Here is a 23270-nt window from a genome sequence, read left to right on the forward strand (position 1 = left end):
TAGTCTGGTCACACGATATCAGAGCAATGCAGCACATGAGAGGCCTAGAGCTACATGGTAACCACCACACCCTCAAATCATTGTGCTGCTACACACCAGTTACACCACAACTGTGCCTGTCATGCGGACAAACAGGCAGGAGTGGACCAATGTCGATGACACACAGCACTACACCCTGCCCATGGATGGTGTTCCCCTAGCCCACATGGACCTGCCCCACGGACATGATGTAGCCACAACTAACATCACCACTTCCAGACCCTAAAGGGATCCAGAGGGGAATACACACACCTGTTTTGTCTACACATGCCACATTGTCAAATAGGCCATTACAATCACCATGTGCCAATGTGGGTTCACATTGTTGTCAGATGTGTGGGCCACTACCATGCAGGTGCATGCAAAGTAGACTGACATGGTGTAACACTCATTAAGTGGACACAGCTGTACAGCATAATAGGGACTACACCCACCATCACAAAGAAGAGTGACCATGTGGACAACAAAATATATGTCAAGGACTGAAAACTGCAGCCAGGAGCTGCAGAGTAAGGCCATGGTGGGCCAATGCCTCATACAGACACACATCACAGTTGCCACTCACATCACATATCACAGCATGGCAGCACACGCACATCACATGTGTCACCGCAGACACAGGCACTCTACACATGCATCCACTCCCAGACAAACTCTCCCTCCCCGGATACTCACCATCGCTGTCTTGCTGCTGAAGCCCCTTCAGACGTGCATCCAGGTCTGGATAGGTCACTGCCAGTATGCGTGCCATCAGCGGAGTCATGGTGCGGCGTGCCACACGCCCTGTGCGTGGTACCATCCCCAACTTCATCTCTGCCACTTGCTTAGCCAGCCGGCTGATGTCGTCCCACCTCTTGTGACAGTGTGTGTGTCGTCTGTTTGATACCCCCAGGGCTCGCACCTTTGCTGCTATGGCCCTCCAGACAGCCTTACGTTGGTGTACTTTGAGCTGCAGGTATGAGAGTAAAGAAGGACTAATGAACATTTACACATTGTCATATGTCAGCATCTATCAGTACAGCAGCCAGACACTGAATCTGGACGCACAGTGACCCCCCCTCCCTCCAGAACTGGGGGTACCCTCACAAGGCCACTCTGCATGGCATAAACATTAGTGAATGCATGCACACATTGAGCTTCGTAGTCTCCATGATTATCACACTGAAGAATGATGATTCAACACAAATGCATCGACAGCACTGTGTAAATCATAAATTGTACAGGGCATTGATGTGGCATATCCACTAATCAGTGTGCAGCAACTGTAGCATGTAAGTTGGCTGATGGACAAACTTTGGAAGGGCAGCCACTGAACCTACTCTGTGGGGCACACTGACTATGACTACAGGGGCACCCTGAAATTACATCACAAGCGGACACTGTCCAACCAGCTACAAGGCAAACAACCGTTGGTCATGTCTGCCCCAAAAAGTAGCACATCCCACTCACACATACAAGTATTGGCCTAGGACAGAGTCATAATGCAAAACACACACTCCCACCACCTGCAAACATCTTGTCTGTCAGTGTTTGTCAGCACCACACATCCAAAATACCATACAGCTGCATCATGAATACACGTCTGACACCACCCTGCCCTACTGCTCCCTACATGGTGACTTACCACGACATTGGGGCCACCAAACAGCCGTGGGTACTGTGCCAGCACCTCGTTCCAAGGACATCCAGCTCCTCACTCGTGAATGGACTGGCACGGATCTTATCTGTTCTTGACATCCCTGTGGATATGGCAGACCTGTGGCGGAAGTGAGTTGTGAGGTGTCCCAGGCAGCAGGCTCTGTGTGCAGCAGGAGAGGGTCCCAGGCAGCAGCAGGAGAGGGTCCCAGGCAGCAGCAGGAGAGGGTCCCAGGCAGCAGGCTCTGTGAGCAGCAGGAGAGGGTCCCAGGCAGCAGCAGGAGAGGGTCCCAGGCAGCAGCAGGAGAGGGTCCCAGGCAGCAGCAGGAGAGGGTCCCAGACAGCAGCAGGAGAGGGTCCCAGGCAGCAGCAGGAGAGGGTCCCAGGCAGCAGGCTCTGTGTGCAGCAGGAGAGGGTCCCAGGCAGCAGCAGGAGAGGGTCCCAGGCAGCAGCAGGAGAGGGTCCCAGACAGCAGCAGGAGAGGGTCCCAGGCAGCAGCAGGAGAGGGTCCCAGGCAGCAGGCTCTGTGTGCAGCAGGAGAGGGTCCCAGGCAGCAGCAGGAGAGGGTCCCAGGCAGCAGCAGGAGAGGGTCCCAGGCAGCAGCAGGAGAGGGTCCCAGGCAGCAGGCTCTGTGTGCAGCAGGAGAGGGTCCCAGGCAGCAGCAGGAGAGGGTCCCAGGCAGCAGGCTCTGTGAGCAGTGGGAATGTGTGGCTCACTCCCACAGATTTATAGGCCCATGGGGTCGTTAGGAAGCTGATAAGGTGCTACAATTGGTTGTCTGGGTCAGCCTTATTCAAAAGCATCCAATGACCGGCTCCGCGGCGGCGGCGCGCCGCTTCCGCATTATTCAAATCTGCATCATGCCACATTGAACACCCATGCCATTGGCTGTATGCAATGCACCATGGCGGTGACGCACCGCGGGTGTCCGGGGTGCGCTACCGCGATGGTGCATCATTCAAAAGCATCCAATGACCGGCTCCGCGGCGGCGGCGGCGCGCCGCTTCCGCATTATTCAAATCTGCATCATGCCACATTGAACACCCATGCCATTGGCTGTATGCAATGCACCATGGCGGTGACGCACCGCGGGTGTCCGGGGTGCGCTACCGCGATGGTGCATCATTCAAAAGCATCCAATGACCGGCTCCGCGGCGGCGGCGCGCCGCTTCCGCATTATTCAAATCTGCATCATGCCACATTGAACACCCATGTCATTGGCTGTATGCAATGCACCATGGCGGTGACGCACCGCGGGTGTCCGGGGTGCGCTACCGCGATGGTGCATCATTCAAAAGCATCCAATGACCGGCTCCGCGGCGGCGGCGCGCCGCTTCCGCATTATTCAAATCTGCATCATGCCACATTGAACACCCATGCCATTGGCTGTATGCAATGCACCATGGCGGTGACGCTCCGCCGGGGACCGGCGGTAGGTACCGCGACTGATGCGGCGGAGCCTAGCCAGCGGCATGGACACCAGTCCATGTGCCAATGGGTACCATGGCTGGGTAGATGGTGGTGCTGGGGTCACACCGCCGGGGACCGGCGGTAGGTACCGCGACTGATGCGGCGGAGCCTAGCCAGCGGCATGGACACCAGTCCATGTGCCAATGGGTACCATGGCTGGGTAGATGGTGGTGCTGGGGTCACACCGCCGGGGACCGGCGGTAGGTACCGCGACTGATGCGGCGGAGCCTAGCCAGCGGCATGGACACCAGTCCATGTGCCAATGGGTACCATGGCTGGGTAGATGGTGGTGCTGGGGTCACACCGCCGGGGACCGGCGGTAGGTACCGCGACTGATGCGGCGGAGCCTAGCCAGCGGCATGGACACCAGTCCATGTGCCAATGGCTACCTTGGCTGGGTAGATGGTGGTGCTGGGGTCACACCGCCAGGGACTGGCGCTAGGTTCTGGCATTTTCGTACACATTGCTGTGTATGTCAATCATGGACAATGTATAAGTGCCATGCAGCTACATGGTGTAGGGCACATCATTGTACACACGATGCCACAGAGCCATTGCATCCACAGGAGGACGCACGTTCAGTCTGAGCCACTTTAGCATGTGTTTGTGCCATTTTAGTAAGGCTTTTGATGGGTGCTGATAATTGTCAGACGTCAGGTGCTCTACATAGATGTAGTGAGGTTTAATGTGTTGTTGGTCAGTGCAGACCTTGACCAGGCTGGTGGCACTGCATTGTATCGTACCTGACTTGTGCATTCAGAACTGATCATGCACACAACCAGAAGTGTCCCTGCTATTGTGATCATTGTGTTGATGAATGCTTCCACAATGTACATGATGCATTGAGGTCTGGCAGGTACGGCAGATGGGTATGACAGACATGTTAAGTCACATTAGATTTGTGGCTCTTGTAGCTCCATGTCTGCGCATGTCACTCGTTTAATCATTGTATCCACATTATTGTCACTTGGGTATTGTCACTGGAGAGGCCTGCCCTCTGTGTGTAGCTATTGGGCAGCCATGTAACCAGATGTGCCATGCAGCTTTCTGGCCATTGTTTTTTACCCATTACATTATTGATGTTTTGTGCTATGGCCATCTCATGATGCTTGTCATTGACCTATTGTTTTTAATCCTAAACTAGGAGGAGGCCAAATCTCCTACGTCAGGTGATTGTGCTTGAGGACATGGAGAATGAGGCAATCATCAGGAAATTCCGGTTGGACAGACCGACATTGAAGATCTTGTGTGATCTATTGGAGCCCCACCTGCAGCCTCGCCGTCACTATCCTACGGCATTCACACCCGCCCACAAGGTAATGGCAGCACTACACTTCTTTGCGACTGGTTCCTTCCAGGAGACCGTGGCTAACGCTGGGGGAATGTCGCAGCCCATGTTCAGCATGGTGCTGAGGGATGTACTCGAGGCCATGATGATCTATCGGAATCGCTACATCCATTTCCCCCGGGGACGTGAATTGGCTGCCGTTAAGGGGGACTTCTATCCACTTGGGCACATCCCACATGTAGTCGGTGCGATAGATTGCACCCATGTGGCTCTGGTGGCACCGCAGGCGACGGAGCACATTTTTCGAAACCGGAAACACTACCACTCCATGAATGTGCAGGTGGTGTGCCTTGCAGACATGACAATTTCACATGTGTGTGCTAAGTATCCCGGTTCGGCACATGACTCTTTCATCATGAGGAACAGCATGGTGCCACGGATGATGGAGAATCTGCATCCCGAACGTGCCTGGATTGTGGGTGAGTTACACAACTGCTATCGCGTGCTGTGTGTCACTGCCTTTACTGTGGCCGTACAACATTGCAATGTGTATTTTTTTTTCCACAGGGGACTCGGCTTATCCCAGTAGGCCATGGCTGTTGAGCCCACTCCGTAATCCCCAGACACCTGCAGAGATCCGCTACAATGAGGCCCATGGCAGGACACGACGGGTAATTGAACGTACTTTTGGGCTGCTGAAGGCAAGGTTCCGGTGCCTTGACAGGACTGGAGGCGCACTTGCATACTCGCCTGGGAAGGTGTGCAAGATCGTTGTGGCATGCTGTATGCTACACGACCTGGCCATCCACAAGGGGGTCCCCCTGCTCCTGGATGACGGTGAGGAACCAAGGCCACAACCTGCTCAGGGACCTGAATCCAGTGATGAGGAGAGTGGAGAGGAGGAAGGAGTTGACCAACGGCAGCAGCTAATCCAACGCTACTTCACTTGAAGGTGTGTGACGAGTTACAACGTCTACATAGTCTAGTGTCTTAGCTTATGTTGTGAATGGTTATGCGCAGATGTTCCCAATAGCCACATGTTCTGTCACCTATGTATGGGATTGTTGGAATGGACGTTACGTCCGGAGATGTATTATGGACGGCATTACAGCATTTCAGATAGACACTGTGTAGGGTACCTGTGATAATTAGGATATTTGTGGATCAGTGATCTGTGTGTGTTGCCACGATGAGACCAGTGACTGTAGTTCTGTTGTGTCTCCCTAGGTTCTCCAGCGTGTTCCTGCCCTGCATACTGTACATCATGTTTACATATCATGGACATAATCATCATTGTAAATTATGCACTAAAGAATTCACTACACAAAATCTGGATTGTAAGGTATTTTATTTACGGGGTGGACATGTGAATTGTGCGTGAATATTTACAGGAAGGTGGGGAATGAGCAGTGAGTTGACAGTCATGGTCGCTGAGATGCAAGAGTAGACACCACATGAATGTGGTGACCCAGTCCAACAGACAGGTGCCATTGCCAAGGCAATGTGGGGAAAGATAGTCCAAAAGAGTCAATGCAGTTGGGGAGAGGGTTGTCTTCAAGGCTGGCTCCGTGACTGGCGTGTGGCAGGTGCTTGGCTTCCAGAGACTCCCAGGCTCTTCTTTGGACGCCCCCTAGATCTTTTTGGCGGTGGGGGGCCTGCTGAATGGCCAGCGGCGTCAGAGGACTCGCCCCTCTCTGTTGGCGCAGGGGAGGATGGTGGACTGTCATCCTGCTGCACAACAGGAGGGGATGGCGGTGATGGTTGGGACACAGGCCTGTCCCTCTGCAACGCCACTTGCTGGCCCATGAGGTCCACCATCTGTCCCATGTGGTTATTGATGGACCTCATCAGCAGGATGAGCTCCCTGAAAAATTCGTCCGACCGGCCACTTTGTCCCTGGACCTCTTGATAGGCATCCACAACTCTGGTGAAGTGGTCCAGGGATGGTGTCCACTCCGCCCGAGGTCTGGTGTTGGCCCTGGCCCTCCCACCTGCTCTGCTGCCACGAACCTCTTCCCTCGCCACTGGTGCGCCACGCACTGGCTCCCTGCCCTCCACAGTTGTTGGTGTGGGCTGGTCATCCCTAGGGACAGGGAGGGTGCTGCAGGTGGTACTGGTGGTCGTGGTGGTGTTGGTGGCAGTGGCTGCGGTGGTGGTTGCGGTGGAGGCAGAGGCTGTGACAGCAGGGGTCTGCTGCGTTGTCGTTGCAGCAGAGGTGGTGGTGGGGAGGATGGGGGCCTGGGACCTCTGGGTGTGTGGAACACCGGATGGGCCGGCCTGGAGCTCATCGTCCATACTGTCCTGGGAGTCTGCATCTGTGAGTCCATGTGCCGGAGGTGGAGACTGGCTCTGCGGGTCGTTGGTGTTGTCCCCAGCAGTGAGTTCTTCATCACCTGTGGAGTAGATGGGGAGTGGTCAGTGTTTGTGTCATCTGTGTATCATCAGCTGTCTGTACACTAGTGCATTGTGCTGTCATCAGTTGTACAAATCATGGCAACATCGTGTTACATTACATACTGGATAGTTAGATCATGGTGTCCTAAAGGTTGATTGTCTATGCATTTTGTACAATAGTAAATAGATTAATACACACACACTTCATGAAGATAAACGGTAGTTACATACCTGTAAGGTGAGCGTGCAGGGTATAATGGCTGACACTTGCTCCTGGGTGGGGGAGGCCTCCATGCTGCTGGGCTGTGGGACAGGGGGCATGCTGGGAGTAGTGGTACAGGCCTCGCCCCCACAAACACCCTCCAAGTGAAGATGGCTACCTACCTGTAAGTTTGTTTGTTAAACTGTGCAATGGCTGACACTTGCTCCTGGGTGGGGGTAGCCTCCATGCTGCTGGGCTGTGGGACAGGGGGCATGCTGGGAGTAGTGGTACAGGCCTCACCCCCACAAACACCCTCCAAGTGAAGATGGCTACCTACCTGTAAGTTTGTTTGTTAAACTGTGCAATGGCTGACACTTGCTCCTGGGTGGGGGTAGCCTCCATGCTGCTGGGCTGTGGGACAGGGGGCATGCTGGGAGTAGTGGTACAGGCCTCACCCCCACAAACACCCTCCAAGTGAAGATGGCTACCTACCTGTAAGTTTGTTTGTTAAACTGTGCAATGGCTGACACTTGCTCCTGGGTGGGGGTAGCCTCCATGCTGCTGGGCTGTGGGACAGGGGGCATGCTGGGAGTAGTGGTACAGGCCTCACCCCCACAAACACCCTCCAAGTGAAGATGGCTACCTACCTGTAAGTTTGTTTGTTAAACTGTGCAATGGCTGACACTTGCTCCTGGGTGGGGGTAGCCTCCATGCTGCTGGGCTGTGGGACAGGGGGCATGCTGGGAGTAGTGGTACAGGCCTCACCCCCACAAACACCCTCCAAGTGAAGATGGCTACCTACCTGTAAGTTTGTTTGTTAAACTGTGCAATGGCTGACACTTGCTCCTGGGTGGGGGTAGCCTCCATGCTGCTGGGCTGTGGGACAGGGGGCATGCTGGGAGTAGTGGTACAGGCCTCACCCCCACAAACACCCTCCAAGTGAAGATGGCTACCTACCTGTAAGTTTGTTTGTTAAACTGTGCAATGGCTGACACTTGCTCCTGGGTGGGGGTAGCCTCCATGCTGCTGGGCTGTGGGACAGGGGGCATGCTGGGAGTAGTGGTACAGGCCTCACCCCCACAAACACCCTCCAAGTGAAGATGGCTACCTACCTGTAAGTTTGTTTGTTAAACTGTGCAATGGCTGACACTTGCTCCTGGGTGGGGGTAGCCTCCATGCTGCTGGGCTGTGGGACAGGGGCTATGGTGGGAGTTGTTGTACTGACATTCCGGCCCCATACAGGCCTCCTCAGCAGAATGGCTGGTTACATCTTGTTTAGGGATGGACAGTGTATTGGTGGTTGGGTATTGCAAGGAGGTAAAAGTCAATGTGGTTGTCTGTACTTACCAGCCTCCGCTCCCCCGGCTACTCCTGTGTAACTCTCAGGTAGCAGGATAGCAAGCACCTTCTCCTCCCATGGTGTGAATGTCTTCAGTGGGACGGGAGGGCCACTGCCAGTCACGTTTGCCAGAGTCCAGTTCTTGCTCCTCTTCTCCTTGACAACCCTCTTGAGATCATGCCACCGCTTCATGATCTCCTTCTTGGATCTTGGGGTGGCCCCAACTGCATTCACCCTTTGGACAATCCTTTCCCACATTTGTGTCCTGGTGGCTAATGGTGTCTGTTGGACTAGGTTCCCAAATAGTTGTGGTTCTACTCTCACAATCTCGTTGACCATGACTGTCAACTCACTCTCTGTGAATTTGGGCATTTTTTGTGAGGTCATGGTGTGGGGGTGTTGAGGTGTTTGTGGGTGCAGGGGTGTGTGGGTGCAAGGGTGTGGTGATGAGGTGTGTTCTGTGCTGGGGGTTTGATTGTGATGGTGTGATGGTGGTGTTGATGGTGGTGGTGGGTGTTGTGTGCGATTTTGCCTCTCTCAGATGTGGTGTGTGGCCTTCTGTTCTGGGAAGATGCAAAGGATTGTGGTGAGTGGAGGGTGTGGATTTGTACTCAGCTGTGTGGGTGTGTCCAATTGGATAGTGGTTGTCAGGTGTGTAGTGGGTGTGGTTATGTAGTATTGTGTATTTCTTTGCCATTTCTGTATCTGTGTGTGTGTGTTGTATGTATTTGTGGCTGGGCTACTTTGTTTATGCAGTATTTTGCATCGCTGCGGTGCTTTGACATCGACCGCGATGGATTTCGTGTTCGTCCGCTGCGGTGACTTTGCTGGTGCTTGTCCGTCATTTCTCCCATGCAATCCTGCCTTCGACCGCGGCGGTCGGTGCCTGCCGGTCCGCCCGCGCCACCCTCGGGGATATCGTAATTTCCTGTGCGGTGTCTCCGCTTTCCCTGTGGGCGGTGTTGTATTTCCAGCTGCTTTTCCGACCGCCGCGGTCGGAGTTTTGTCATCACCGCACACGTCGGGCGGTTTCATTTTCACCGCTACCGCCGCGGTCGGTCTCTAGTGGCGGTCGATCCTAATTTGTCTGCCGGTTGCACCGCCTCCATGGCGGGCGGTTGTTTCCCGCATCCATGGCGGGCGGGGTGGTTTTCCGCCCGCTATCCTAATGGGGCCCTATAAGTTTTGAAAAGATAAGTGAGACAGAAAAAAAGAGGAGAAACTAAGAGAGTAAAGAAAAGAAGAAGAGAGGAGAAAAACAAACATAATACGCAAATAAAGAAAAAAATATCATACCTATAACAAACAAATAGATGAGGTTGTTGAAACCTCACAGGGGAGATGCTATGGCTCAGGATCCAAAGTAAGCAAAACGAGGGGAAGGACCAGACCACATGTATGGTATAAATAATATTGTATAGATACATGGAACAGACCTAAAAGAAAAAGGAAAAAGATATTATCAACATATAACCATCCAATAGAATAATTACAATTTAAGGCAAATACATTACTCAGAAATTGGAATAGCTCAAGCAATATTAGAACTGGTAGTCTTTGATGAAAGTCCTCTGCATCCTTCAATAAATCTTTGAAGAAGAGAAGGATCTTCATAAGTAGTAGCATTATTATTGTAATGCACCTTGAAGAGACACAGGTGTAAAAGACCAAATCTGGCATTAAGTGAATGCAGTAGTGGGCTCATGTCTAAATATTTCTTCATTCTGTCTGCTGTGAATTTGGCAAAGTGTTGCACAAAAAACAAATTAGATCCAGACCATGTAATGCATCCTTTGACTTTAGCTGCCTTGATAACCTTATATAGATATAGATATTGCAGGAAATAAATGATCACTCCTCTAGGTTTTTGGGAAGATGATGCTATCGAGAACAATTACCAAGTCTGTGAGCCTGCTGAATAGATACGTGAGGTGAAGCAGGTAGGTCAATGACCTTAGGAAGGAATGATTTATCAAAACCTTCCACTCCCTCAACCAAGCCATGAGACAATGTATTGTCCAATAGTTGGATCTTTTTATTCGTATCCTCCATGTAAGGCTTGAGGCCCAAATGTCTTCAAGTAACAGCTCCATTGACATTTTTCAGTAGTTTTTTCTTCCAAAGAGCCAAGTACAGTGAAAGAGTTAGAAGTGCAAACTCTATGAAGGGACTTGACAGATGGCGTAGAAAGAACATGCAATTTAAAATTGCTGGTCCTTCCCAATAGAGAGTACTGAGCATACCTGTATCAAAATTGACTATTTGACCTGTGTCCAGGTATATATCAGGCTTAACAATTTATGTGGAACATTCAAGAGGTGCTGAACAGTTTAGCAAGTTGACAGCAAAAAGAGACAGCAGAAACTGGTATCACAATATTATTGGTTATTCCTGTTCAAAAGTGCCACATATAGCTATGAAATATAACAGGATATTGTACTCACTCTAAAAATGCCTCATGTTAGAAGAAACAAATGGGACAGCAAGAAGCAGCTGGGCGAGCAATCACTTTGTCATGAAGAGGCTCTGAGGGAAAATCATAAACTAAATGATGGGTACAATCCTCCTGCAGTGCGCACGCTGCTATTTCACTATGAAAAGCATTAAAGACTACAAAGTAGAACCTTGTACACAGACCTTCAGGGGCACGATAGAGTCTCTGACGAGAGACCATCCAGTTGGATGGAAAACGCAGCCATGAGTGCCCATCAGTCCGCCATTTCCCTCGAGCCAAGCAGGGGCCTCACAGAGCTGCAGCCATCCCACTACAGCATCAAGCTACACCTACCACTGTTTCTATCTAAACTGCTGGTTACATGTCCCAGCAACTAATGGTTATTGCAATAAACTATTTTAGATTGCTTATTTCACTCTTACAAATTATCAAAAGCAACAAAACTGTACTTCTGTTGTTCCTTGACCCACTATATAGATACATGACAATTAATCATGAGCGGTACTCCTTTTCTCCAAAGAACACATCAGTAAGTGTGGATGCAAACAGGTCTTTGTAGACTTCATATTCTAAGGGCTTACGAAACATAATCTCCTGGGGTGAGTTGTGCGGATTTCTAGGGAGTTTAAACTGAAACTTGTGTAGTCAATGAATTTACCCACAAGGCTGTAGCTCATGTATGATGTTCACTTTTAGAGAGCTCCAATTTACGGAAATCCACCACACTCGGATTGTGTGTTCATACAAGAGAAAATGAAAAGAAGGCTGAAAGAATATAAACTTGTATTAAAATGACAAAAATACTTTGAAAATTAGGCTGGAGGTTAATGGTGTGGCCGGTGATGTTTATGGGCCCGATTGACAGAACTAACTTAAGACAAAATGCTAAACTTACTACCATTTTGGTGTTCACAGAAGGCCCTTACTCATTAAGTTAGTTAGTTCTGTGAATCGTGCCCTTAGTGTACACATTCCCCTATTGTGGTGCCATCACATAGAACTTATGCTTATGTCTTTGACAAACTCTGAAGCACGGCTTCACGATACGCATCCCAGGCAGGTTGGACATCTGATACTGAACCAGCCTTAAGCTCTCTTATTGAAAAATCTACCCTGGACCAGCAGATTTGTTTTTCTAATACGGTTCAAATAAGAGGCACCAGATGTCTCTTATATGTACTTCGTTCATATGTCATATTTTTAACTGAGAAACAAATTCATTCTATTGACACTATGCCAGCAAGCTCCCTGATGTAGATATTTTCCCAGAGGACTAAAATGACTTCAAGTCTGAATGAAACATACATTGGCAAAACCAGTAGGTCTCTCCAACTAGAGGGCTAGTGCTTTGCAGCCACCGTCATAGAGCTTTTTTTTTTGTTTTTACTTTCAGACATCATGCACAACAGACATGATGCTGTACAACATGATGAAAAAAACACATTGACAAAGCTGAAAGCTCTCTCATAGGTAAGACTTATTGGCTTTGCCAATGCTTGTTTTAGTCTTTTATAAACTCTCTTGATACCTAAAGTTGGCATGTTCACTCGTAACAAAAAAAACTTTCTCTAGTCAGCACTCCTTCAGTTTCCATCACTTTAGTAGCCCAGGTTCAAATCTAATTTGATGTCCTGACTTGTTTTCAATAGCCCAGACTGGTATTATACTTTCCTCGTTCTCTCTGCCTGTGCCATTGATCCTACAGCCAGCCTTCAGAATAATTTATTAATCACCTCTACATTTCTGTAACTTTTTAACTTGTAATGTCCTGTACGTAGGTCTTATTTCTTGATATTCAACCTCATATCAGGTTTTTCTTCGCTTCTATTTAGTGTGTCAATTATTTGGAATTATTTTTTCAGCCACGAAACAAATCTAAATTGGCTATTGTACAGGAAACCTTGGCTCTCTCCTTTCACAGTGGCAGATAATCTTTTTATCCTAAGTGGATAGGTTTAACCTTCCTTTTCCAATGATATATTATGTAGTTCTTTACTCATATTCCTAATATCCTTTACCTTCATCGCCCTCAGTGTTTCTAAGGAAATTTGATCAGTTTTCAAGGTCACCACTTTTGCTTTGAGGATAGCAATGCCCTTGCAATGAAAGTTTGACTTTTAAGCTTCACATGCAGTTTGTTCTATATGATGTATACTCTCCTTAATTTATTCCAGCCTCTTCTCTATTTGTGTCATGAACTTTCTGATAAACTTTTATATATATATTGTCATAAACTGATGAGCTTCACTTGATCTGTGCTTCTAATCAGACTTCTGCCCTTTAAACATAATGGAAATGGGGCCCTCATGATCTACCGGGAGGTAATGTGTGCTATCCCCATACAACTGACTATGACGGACATACTTGTCCCCTGCCCTTTTGATTCAATTCTGAAAATCGTGAATGTTGGAAATGAAAGCTCCGCTCCAACAAATCTGTTACTTTATTATTGATTTTTTGATGTAGTTTTGATAGTTATGATAGTCTTTAAACGAACCATGCTTTTGTAGCAATCATATATCAGTGAGGTGTATAAAATGCATGTGGTAAGCGGTGTGGAGGCATTAGCATATAAATAGGGTGAACAAACTTCTTTCTTATAGGTCTGTGGCCCCTCTGATATAGCTGAGCATGATCCCAATGTAGACTCTTCAAAAGAGACAATGCCATACTTGTTCTATTAAGCTGTTTTATCGCATGTTAGTGGAATATATTCAGTATTACTTCATAAGCAAGTAGGTCCTTGCTCTGTATGACTTTAACCTGATCCAGCCCCCAAAGGATGCAACACATTTTGACAGCCTGCATATGCCAGTAAATAGCAGAATATTATTTATACAGACTGGTAAACTCCCCACCCGGGAGTTCCCCCTTTTCCTTTTCTACGCATTGAAGTCTGGGGTTTTACAGTAATATCTGGGTTATTACTAGTGCTGGGATTAAGTGCTACATAAATATCAAAAGTTGTTTGCAAATTAAAATCGTTATTACACCTGTGGACTGCATGTGTCCCTACTTCTAAACCATCATATCTAAAAGCACAGTTGTCATGTTTTTTCATCTGCAATGGTTGGCAAGGATGTCTTGCCTTCTCTGCAGTCTCATGTGGTCAGAGGACACTGACACACTCTGCCCAAAGTAGGTACTCTCCACATAGACCTTAGAGCAGGGGCGGCTCCTCCACTATAGCGGAGGAGCGTCGCCCCACTGCCCCAGAGGCAAACAAAAAAATTAAATGATCTAAGTGTAGATCATTTTATTTTTGGTCTGCGACTGTCTTGGGGCGTGTGGCCTCCGCACTGCAGCAGGGCGAGGAGGAGTCATGGGCCCTGCTGACAGGATGGTTTGGCCGGCCGTCTGAGGCCAGCCAAACCACCATGCGCACTGACATCTGTCCAACCCAGCTGTATTGCTGGGTGAAAAGATAAGCAGGCACAGGGACCCATGTCCTGATGGAGCGCTAAACTAGTGCGCTTCACCCAATTCCTACGCTAGTCTCATGTTGAGAGTAGCGTCAGGATTGGCCACAGGGGAATCTGAGAGCTTCAGCCTGTCACAGAGGAGAGCCCGGGGAGCAGCAAAATTAGCAGAAGACAGGCAGCTAGGTTGTTTTATTTTTAAATTTCAGCCCCCTTGTGCTGCCCCCCCACACTACCCCTCTGCGGTGCCCTTCCTACGCTGCCCCCACCACACCACATTTCCCTTACATAAGCCACTACTGCCTTTGAGAAAGGAATATTTGGTATTGTAGATGAGAAATCTTCCTGTGCTTGCTATTGCCTTGTCATTTGCTTCTCCATCACTATCAATGTGGGGACATTTAGCCAGATGGCGAATCATGGTTCCATGCGGCACCCATGCAGAGGCATAGTAGGAAGAATGCATTCTTGTTTTTAGGGTATGCACAGCACAGATTCTTTGATTGTTTGTGCATGGGCCCTATCCACACCTGCGTATTGTACAAGCCGAGAACATAATCTTGGTAAGGCCTCACAACTCTGACCTGCTTCCTAAAAACATAGCAATTGTGATTCTGCCAGGAACTTCTGGCCAGCATGTGGACATCGAAACATGAGTAAACTGATCATTCCTAATGTATGCAAGCTTAGACCTTCATGGCACCCTCAACCATTGGACCAGCCTCATTGAAGGCCGCAGACCATGGAAGAGCTGTGACACCCTCTCTTTCCTTTTGCTCACCTGCAAACCATCACCAACACACTATGGTTGCAACTGTCCAAATGAGGTCCACCACTTAACACGATGGTCATAGAGGCCCGACCCTGGAAGATGACCCCTTACAAGATCCCTTGGCCTCACTCCTCCCCCCGTGATGCCCAGAGCAATAAATCAGGCCCTCTCTAACTATGGTGGCCCTAGGTGCTCAGCTACCATCCTAGCAGGGGAGCAACACTAGGATGCTGTGTCCATGCGTCCGTTGTGGTCATCTGCAGTTATTGAATTAGGGTGTGCACAACATAGATTCTTTGATAGCTTTTGCATGGACCCCATCCACCCTTCTGTAATATACGGGCCCAGAACATGATCGTGTAAGGCCCCACGACTCCTCAGAGCAATACATTCTTTAGACACTAGGCTGGAGTGCATTGTCTCAGACCTTGTTCACGGTACGTGTAACCCATCGGACATGTTTCTTGAGAATGGTGGCCTTATAGTCAGACAACCCAATGAGATAACATGGATGTACTTCTTGCGGGTAAATTACTTTAGCGACAGTTATATGATATTTTACGTTAACTTGGATATATTGCAAACTTTATTTTTTATTTTCCATTCAAACCATTTTTTTTAAATTCAGGGCATCTATAAGAAGGTTTTTTCAATAACATGAGTAGGCTTCCAAGAGGAAATCGAATATTAAGGATAAATGAATACAAGCAAATCTTTTCCCTCTGTGTAAACGTTTTCAGTTTTTACAGTTCTATGCTGGACGCCTATGTTAATGCCCTTTAATATATTGGCACATAACACAAGCCTCAAGAGGACAATGTTCTGCCTCTAATTTTCATGCTACCGATTTGCTTCAAGCCTTGTGTTTATCTAACTCCGGCAAAATTGCAACTGACTCCATTAAGGACATTTGATATTAGTTGTAAAACGTAATTAGTACTTTAACTGAACGCGTGCTGTCGATGATGTACCTGTTCTGCGTCAACCTAAGGCATGAACCTGAGTTTGTTTGTCACGCCTGCACGAAAGTGCCATTTTCCTATGGTTCATAAAGCCCACTGCATTTAATATGTCGACAAACTAAATTGTAAATAGCAGCAACTATTACGTTCTCACAGGTCAGAGCAGGTCTCTTGAGTCACCACTTTTGCTCCTGGCTGCTTCTGGAATCTGTTTGCTGGATTCTCAGGAAGACACGCACGTATAGATCTCTCGTTGCTCTTCAAAGCCTTGTGTGACAGGTTCCCATGAGTTACATCTGCGCTGAAAGTAAAACTAAAAAAGTGTGTATATGTGTTCTCTGTGACAGTATGAACTGAGTTTCGAAATACAGCTCCAGTGTGGAAAGTTTCTTGTTTTGGCTGTAATGTCATTTTCATCTCAAGATCAGGTGGTAAACACCGAACTGGTAAAGGTACATTTCTTTTGCATTTTGCACAAAAAATATTCAAGCTCTGCATTACTTGGTGCATGTTTTAAGATAAGAATATAAGTAGAAAAATCCGCATCACAAAAAAAAAAGAAAAAACACACCTCTTTCAGCAGGACTTAATTTTCGTTCTCATTTTTATTCCATCTGACATGTCATCATCTCACAAACCAAAGGTTTGGTCGGGGTTCTGTGTTCACATAATATGCCTTTGACCACTGAGCACACCGATTAATGTATTTATCTCTTTTTCAAAAGTTATTTAGTATCTTATCTCATCCTACTGTATGTACTATTTAACCTTGCGTTCCCTAATACATGCTACGTAGTCCACTAAAGAATATTAAACATTTCATAATTTATTTAATGCACATCACATAATTAAATATTATTAAATGTAGATCTTATCACAATATTATACCACAATAGGTACAAATACGTACAGAACAATAAAGCTATGACGATGTTTTAATATATATGACCTTTTTTTTAACCATCTTTATTGTAGCTTTTTAGTAACTGTGGCGGCTCAAACGACGCCACAGAGACAAGTGCAAATGCATGCAGGATATCGCAGTGAAACAATACCATGTACATTGTATAATGAAGGATTTCGATGGGGTGATAATTCCCGACAAAATCAGTAGAACTCAAACCATGAGCCCAAAACCCCATCGTCCTAAAGATGTACCCAAGCAGGGTATAGAAACTGTGGTTGAAGAAGTGTCTTCAACACTAGGGAAAATAATCCAATAACACTGCGCATATTTTAGGTCTACTTCCCCTTTTGGAGGAGAGAGGGCCCGGGTAGGGGGAAGTAAGCGAGGGGGGACAGGTCAGGCATGGATTGGAGTTAATCCAATGCAGCTGCAATGGGTCTCGTCCTTTACCCTCGCACCGCCGGATTGCGGAGTGTGCACAGCGTGGTGAATCCAGAAAGATCTTCAAGCTGCAAAACTACACCGACAGGTAAGAAACTATTCGTTACAGCCCATCTGCAGAGGTCGGGGTTCCAATCTTCCGCCTACCTCAACAACTGGCTGCTGAAGACCGGCTTACCCCAGGATGTCATCACCCACCTCTAAATTACGGTGAATCACCTGCATTCGCTGGTGCTATCACTGTGCCGAAATCGCATCTGAAACCCCCTTTCCAGACGCTCCCTTTCATCTGAGTCATTCTGGACAGTGTTTCTGTGGCTATCCTCTGGACCGGTGAGTCTAGGATATGTATGCTTTTATTCTGACATTTCAGCCTCTATCCTGGATTTCAGTTAGACTGACTGTATAGCTGCTGGGTCTCATGCATTCCTGCATTCTGCTTGCTGAAGCATTCCCTGATGGCGTGTGTGGGCTCAGCAGTCGGACCTCAAGCCCCGTGGGTGCAGCATCAAGGAAATCTCTCTCACCTGGTCCAGATATTAGAGGGGACTAGACAGGGTCTGCAGTGGCGGTTGGCAGATAGCAGACCCTTCTCCTTTTCCCTCCTGGAATGGACACTGGTGACCGATACATGACTTCTGGTTTGGGACTGAAGCCTTTGGGAGGCAGATATTTGAGGACTCTGGTTTCTGGCACAATTCCAGCTCCACATAAACATTCTGGTGCTCAGGGTGATTCACTTGGCATGGAAATTCTTAGTCCCATTCAGCTTGCAAAGGTTGGTTCAGGTGGTCATGGATAGCACCACACCATGTGGTACTGCATCAAACAGGGCAGAGTGGTGTCGTGGACCCTGTGCAAGGAGGCCCTGCGCCTCTGGACTTGGCCGGAGTGCCAGGATGTCATCCTGATCGTGTAGCTCCTAGGAGGATCACTAAACGAGAGGTGCGGGGCAAAGTCTCTACTGGGAATGGGGAGAACCTTGGCTCTATATGTTCGCCTTCGCTGAGAACGTGCAGTGCCAGCACTTCTGCACATTAGGTTTTCCAAAGTGATTCTCACTCTGACGTATTTCGTCTCAAGTGGAATTGGGACTTACCACCGGGCCCAAGTCATTCTTGCGGCTCTGGATAGGTCACAAAGAGTTTGGTATCCTGACCGCATGAGCATTGGTCTTCTGTTCAGGCTGCCCCTTCATGAGGATCTCCTGTCGCAGTAACACGGCAATGTGTTGCACTGAACCTGTACATACTCCACCTGCATGAATGAGAATTGAGCTGCTGCAGTTGAGAGCTTTTGTTCTTTCTCCCAAGGTCTGTGGTGTCATCTTGGCAATTGATGTCTAGCCTGAATGTATGATTTATTCAGCATTCCGTCCATTTGTTTGCGTAGCACTTTTCACCCTAAGTGGGATGGGTATGCCCAGACGTGGGTCCCTTGCTCACTGTGCCACTGGATTCAAGCTAGCCTGGCTGATGAAGGGTAATACCAGAAACCGGTCCCAGGATGCTTCTTTCCGGTCCAGAGAGGACCTGGCTTGGCAGTTCTGTCCGGAATGTTCCCATGAGGCACTGGGTCAAGACTGATTTGCATATGGCCGGGTCTAAACTGGAGTGGCATGGTGAGCAAAAGATCGATGGGTTTAACCCTGATCTCTTGACTGGAGGTGAATGTATGATTTATTCAGCATTCCGTCCATCATTTGTTTGCGTAGCATCTTGACAGCTAGGTTTTCCCTCCACTAAGACTATACGCCTGCTGTTGGGATAAGTTTGTGGCGGGGTGTTCCTCATGCCTGGTCAACCCCATTTCTGCACCATTGCTGAAGTTATTGCTGTTTGTTTTGTCAGCATGGGAATTTCTTGCTAGGGAGGCACTGTTAGGGTTACTTGTCAGCCATTCTGGCTTTCCTGTCGCTACCGGATCAACCCACCATGTTTAAGTCACCTGTTCTGACTCCTATTCCAAAAGGATTGCAAGAATTGTTTCCTCTTCCACTTTTGTGATGCCCCAATGAGACCTCAGTCTGGTCCTCACATTTCTCTTGTGTGCCCGCTTTGAACCATTGTACAACTTTTCTCAGTGCCTTTTGACAATCACAGGGAGAGGGTGTGGTGTAAATGCCAGAGCTGCCGACTTTGGAGCTGGAGACCCAGGTGCGAGTCTCGGCGTCGACTCCACATGCTGTGATTCTGGGCAAATCACTTAATTTCCGCATGCCTAGAAACCTGCCTAAAGACCCTCACGGGTGATTAGCCGCATATACAAATTGGAGTATTATTACACGATCTGAAGATTTCAGGCTCGGAGATACCCATACCAAAAAGTTTTTTTAAAACAAATCTCTGACCATCAAAATATTTGAACTCATAATGCAGCGAGTAGTTGCAAAAGTGGAATATATTTGCATATCACAAATTAGAAAGCTGCAACGTACCTGGCTCAAAACAAATGCCAAACAAGACAAACTTCACCTACAGAAAATGAACAGATTACATAAGTCTGCTATCAAAAAAGCTAAGAAATGGTACTATTCAGACAGAATTCAAAACGCTAAATGTGCAAATAAAGAATTCTATAAAATACTCAATGAATTTCGAAAACCAAATTGCCTAGAAGATACTCATCCTGTTACTCAAGATTTCACAGACAAACTGGCAAATCATTACACGGACAAAGCAGACACGTTAGACTCTTACTTAAAACAGAAACAAAGCACCAGCACTAACCCTTGTACAAAACAACTATCCAAGAATGTTCTAATCAAGCCCCTCTGACCTTCCAACACATCTCACACGATGAATTTATGGACCTGGTCAAAGCAAGCAGACCTGCAGGCAGCCCTTCTGACCCCTGTCCGCCACAAACTTTCAAGACAATTCTTTTAACAACCTCTGCTGCCATTCCAGTAAGAAGAATCATCAATGATTCCTTAACAACTGGAATAGTCCCAGAAGAACTCAAAAAGTCATACATACGCCCTTTACTGAAGAAAACAACCTTGGACCCGCTGAACCCTGACAACTACAGACCCATTACAAATGGACCTTTCCTGGGCAAAGTGATAGAAAGAGCAGCGTTCGCCCAGATGTCACAATTCATTGAAGAGAATGACATACTTTCAGATTTCCAAACAGGATTTCGTCCGGGAAGAGGCACTGAATCTGCCCTCCTTGCCCTCTGGGATGACCTAAAGAATACAGTTGACCGCAACGGGGTTGCTGGGCTACTCATCTTGGACCTCTCAGCTGCCTTTGACACGGTTGACCATGACACTCTGAAACAAAGACTTTATGAAGCCGGCATAGAGGGAACTGCTCTAGACTGAATTGCGTCCTGCCTTCGAAACCATATCCAGCTATCCATACCCCACCTTTCTCATCCAAACCGTACTCCACAAAAGCAGGGGTCCCTCAAGGTTCTATCATCTCGCCCATGCTTTTCAACATTTACATGAAGTCTTTACCAGTACTGATCAATAAATTTCACCTCACATGCTACAACTATGCAGAGGACACTCAAATACTCCTTCAACTGCAATGCCCCAAAGACATTGGAAAACCACCAATTTTCAGCTGTCTCAGAGCCGTGGATTAGTGGATGACTTGGAGCCATCTCAAATTGAATGCATCAAAAACTGAAATACTCACGTGTGACGATTGGAAAAATTACAACCCGCTTGCCGCATGGCCTGATGAACTGGGATCACTGCCTAAAGTATCAAAGGAAGTAAGAAACCTCAGAATGACCATGGACTCCAAGCTGTCGATGAATGCCCAAGTGGATAAAGTAGCAAGATTAAGCTTTGCTACTATAAAAACGCTGCGACCAATATTCCCTCATTTGGGATTTCCACACAATGGCCAAGCTACCATCTCCCTTGTTCTATCCAAACTCGAATACGCCAATAGCCTCTACCACGGATCACCTTTAACAACCATGAAAAGAATACAACGGATTCAGAACTCGGCTGCCAGACTACTCTTGCATATCAAACCACAAGACCACATCTCCCCTGCCTTGAAATCCCTGCATTGGTTACCGGTTGCCAGAAGATCCCCATTCAAGCTGCTTTGTATTACCCTCAAAGCAATACATGGAAGAGGACCACTCTTCATCAGGAATAAAATCACCAAACACATTCAAACAAAGGAACCTCCGCTCTAAAGGAGCATCTCGCCTCAAAATCCCACCATACAAGAAAAAAACCATGGGTGGCACATCCTTCTCGGTTCAAGCAGCCAAACTATGGAACTCTTTACCCACCAACATAAGATCCACCGACACCCACCTTATCTTCAGAAAACTACTCAAGATTTGGCTCTTCCCCACATAAGCACCATACGGAAACAGAAATTTACAACATATCCCTCTGTATATAAGCATTTGTTTTCACTATAGATCTGTACCTATCTTTGTGTATTACTTTATAAAACATGTAAAATAATTATGTTAAGAGAAAAGAAAAAATAATAATAATAATATTAATCAATAAATAAAAATCATCTTTGGTCTACATGTACATACTTCCATTGTGCATCTATGTACCTTCCATGTACTTGGATCTGTGTGGCTGTTACTTTTCTCCTGAAAAGCATATTCAATGCACTATCCTATTTCTCATCCTGTGCCTCTATCAATATATTTAATCTAAATATACTTACTTCCTTTATGTATCTATATACTTTCAATATACTTATGGATCTATATATTTATCACTATTCTTCTGATTTAGCATTTCCAATGCACAAGCCTATTTCTCAGCCTATACTTCGCTCAATATATCTTCTAGCCCAACCTCCTGACTCATTTCAAACTTCTTTCTCCTACTCCTTCCAATGCACTACCCTATCTCTCAAACTATACATCTATCAATATAACCTCTACATCCACTCTCTCATTTATCCCAAACCCCATACCACTACTATGATCGCCAAAATAACCCTTTCTAGACTCTCTCCTGCTCTACCCCTCCTTGCATCATCTGACACCTCTTTTTACTACACCGATCGCCTAAAACAAACCTTTCTAAACTCTCCCCTCTGACTCCTCCCCTCTAACTCCTTTTTACTCATCCAAAAGCCTCTTCCTACTGCTAAGACCTTAAACAAAAAAAAACCTTTAACTCTTTTATCCCTCCACTATCCTTTTCAATCAAAATTAACAGACTAACATGTTCACTTCTCAAATTCCATATTCAACTATACTAATATACTGCCCAAATAACTGAATAACATATCTACAACTCAAATTACTTCATATTTATACTATACTAATTTTCAACACTAATCCTTTATGGGTTCCAGAGTGGCGTGCTACTCGCCAGAAAAGCGCTTCAACACCCATCAGGGGTAACAAGTGCTATATGAATGCAAATATTTCTTCCCCTTTTATCCCTCCGCTATCCTTCTCACTCCAAGTAACAGACTAATCTCCACCACTGAAATGACCTCATATTTCACCATATTAATTCACCACTATTCATTTATAGGTTTCCTGAATAGCATGCATCAACAAGCGATAAATAAATGCAAACCTTTGTCCTCCTCTATCCTTCTGCTATCATTCCAAATCCAAATAACTGACTAACCTATCCACCACTTAAAATGTACTTGCATGTTTCACTATACTAATTCAACACTAATCCTCTATGGGTCCCGGAGTAGCATGCTACTCGCCGAAAAAGCGTTTCGACGCCTCGTCAGGGGTAGTGAGCGCTATATAAATGCAATTACAATACAATTACAATACAATACCTCCTCTAGTCGCAACACTGTAGACTCTGCCTCTCCCTGTTTATTGGTTGCAGCCTGCCAATGCACCATGCTCGGGAGCATCGAGGCCTTCCATTGCATTGCTATCATACATCACCAGCACCCGAGCAAGGAATAGCTTAACAGCACAACCTGCCTTTTGATGCATATTGAGGGCCAGTAAACAGCTAGCC

The 23270-nt window shown here is 47.2% G+C and overlaps 2 protein-coding genes across 5 annotated transcripts in view; one reads left to right on the forward strand and one right to left on the reverse strand.

Annotated features, from left to right (window-relative positions):
* The window catches only part of LOC144823205 (uncharacterized), a 53458-nt gene extending 52369 nt beyond the window's left edge, over positions 1-1089 (reverse strand). Inside the window, exon 1 of the mRNA XM_078681526.1 lies at positions 715-1089. Coding sequence (XP_078537652.1) covers positions 715-1024 — 310 coding nt within the window. The 5' untranslated portion in view covers positions 1025-1089. The remainder of the gene's footprint in view (positions 1-714) is intronic.
* Positions 1-23270, forward strand: part of GULP1 (GULP PTB domain containing engulfment adaptor 1) — a 1926496-nt gene that overhangs the window by 569471 nt on the left and 1333755 nt on the right. The gene's annotated exons all lie outside the window — the stretch shown is intronic.

Source organism: Lissotriton helveticus, chromosome 3_1 (genome assembly GCF_964261635.1).
Source record: "Lissotriton helveticus chromosome 3_1, aLisHel1.1, whole genome shotgun sequence".
In the NCBI taxonomy this organism is placed as follows: Eukaryota; Metazoa; Chordata; class Amphibia; order Caudata; family Salamandridae; genus Lissotriton; species Lissotriton helveticus.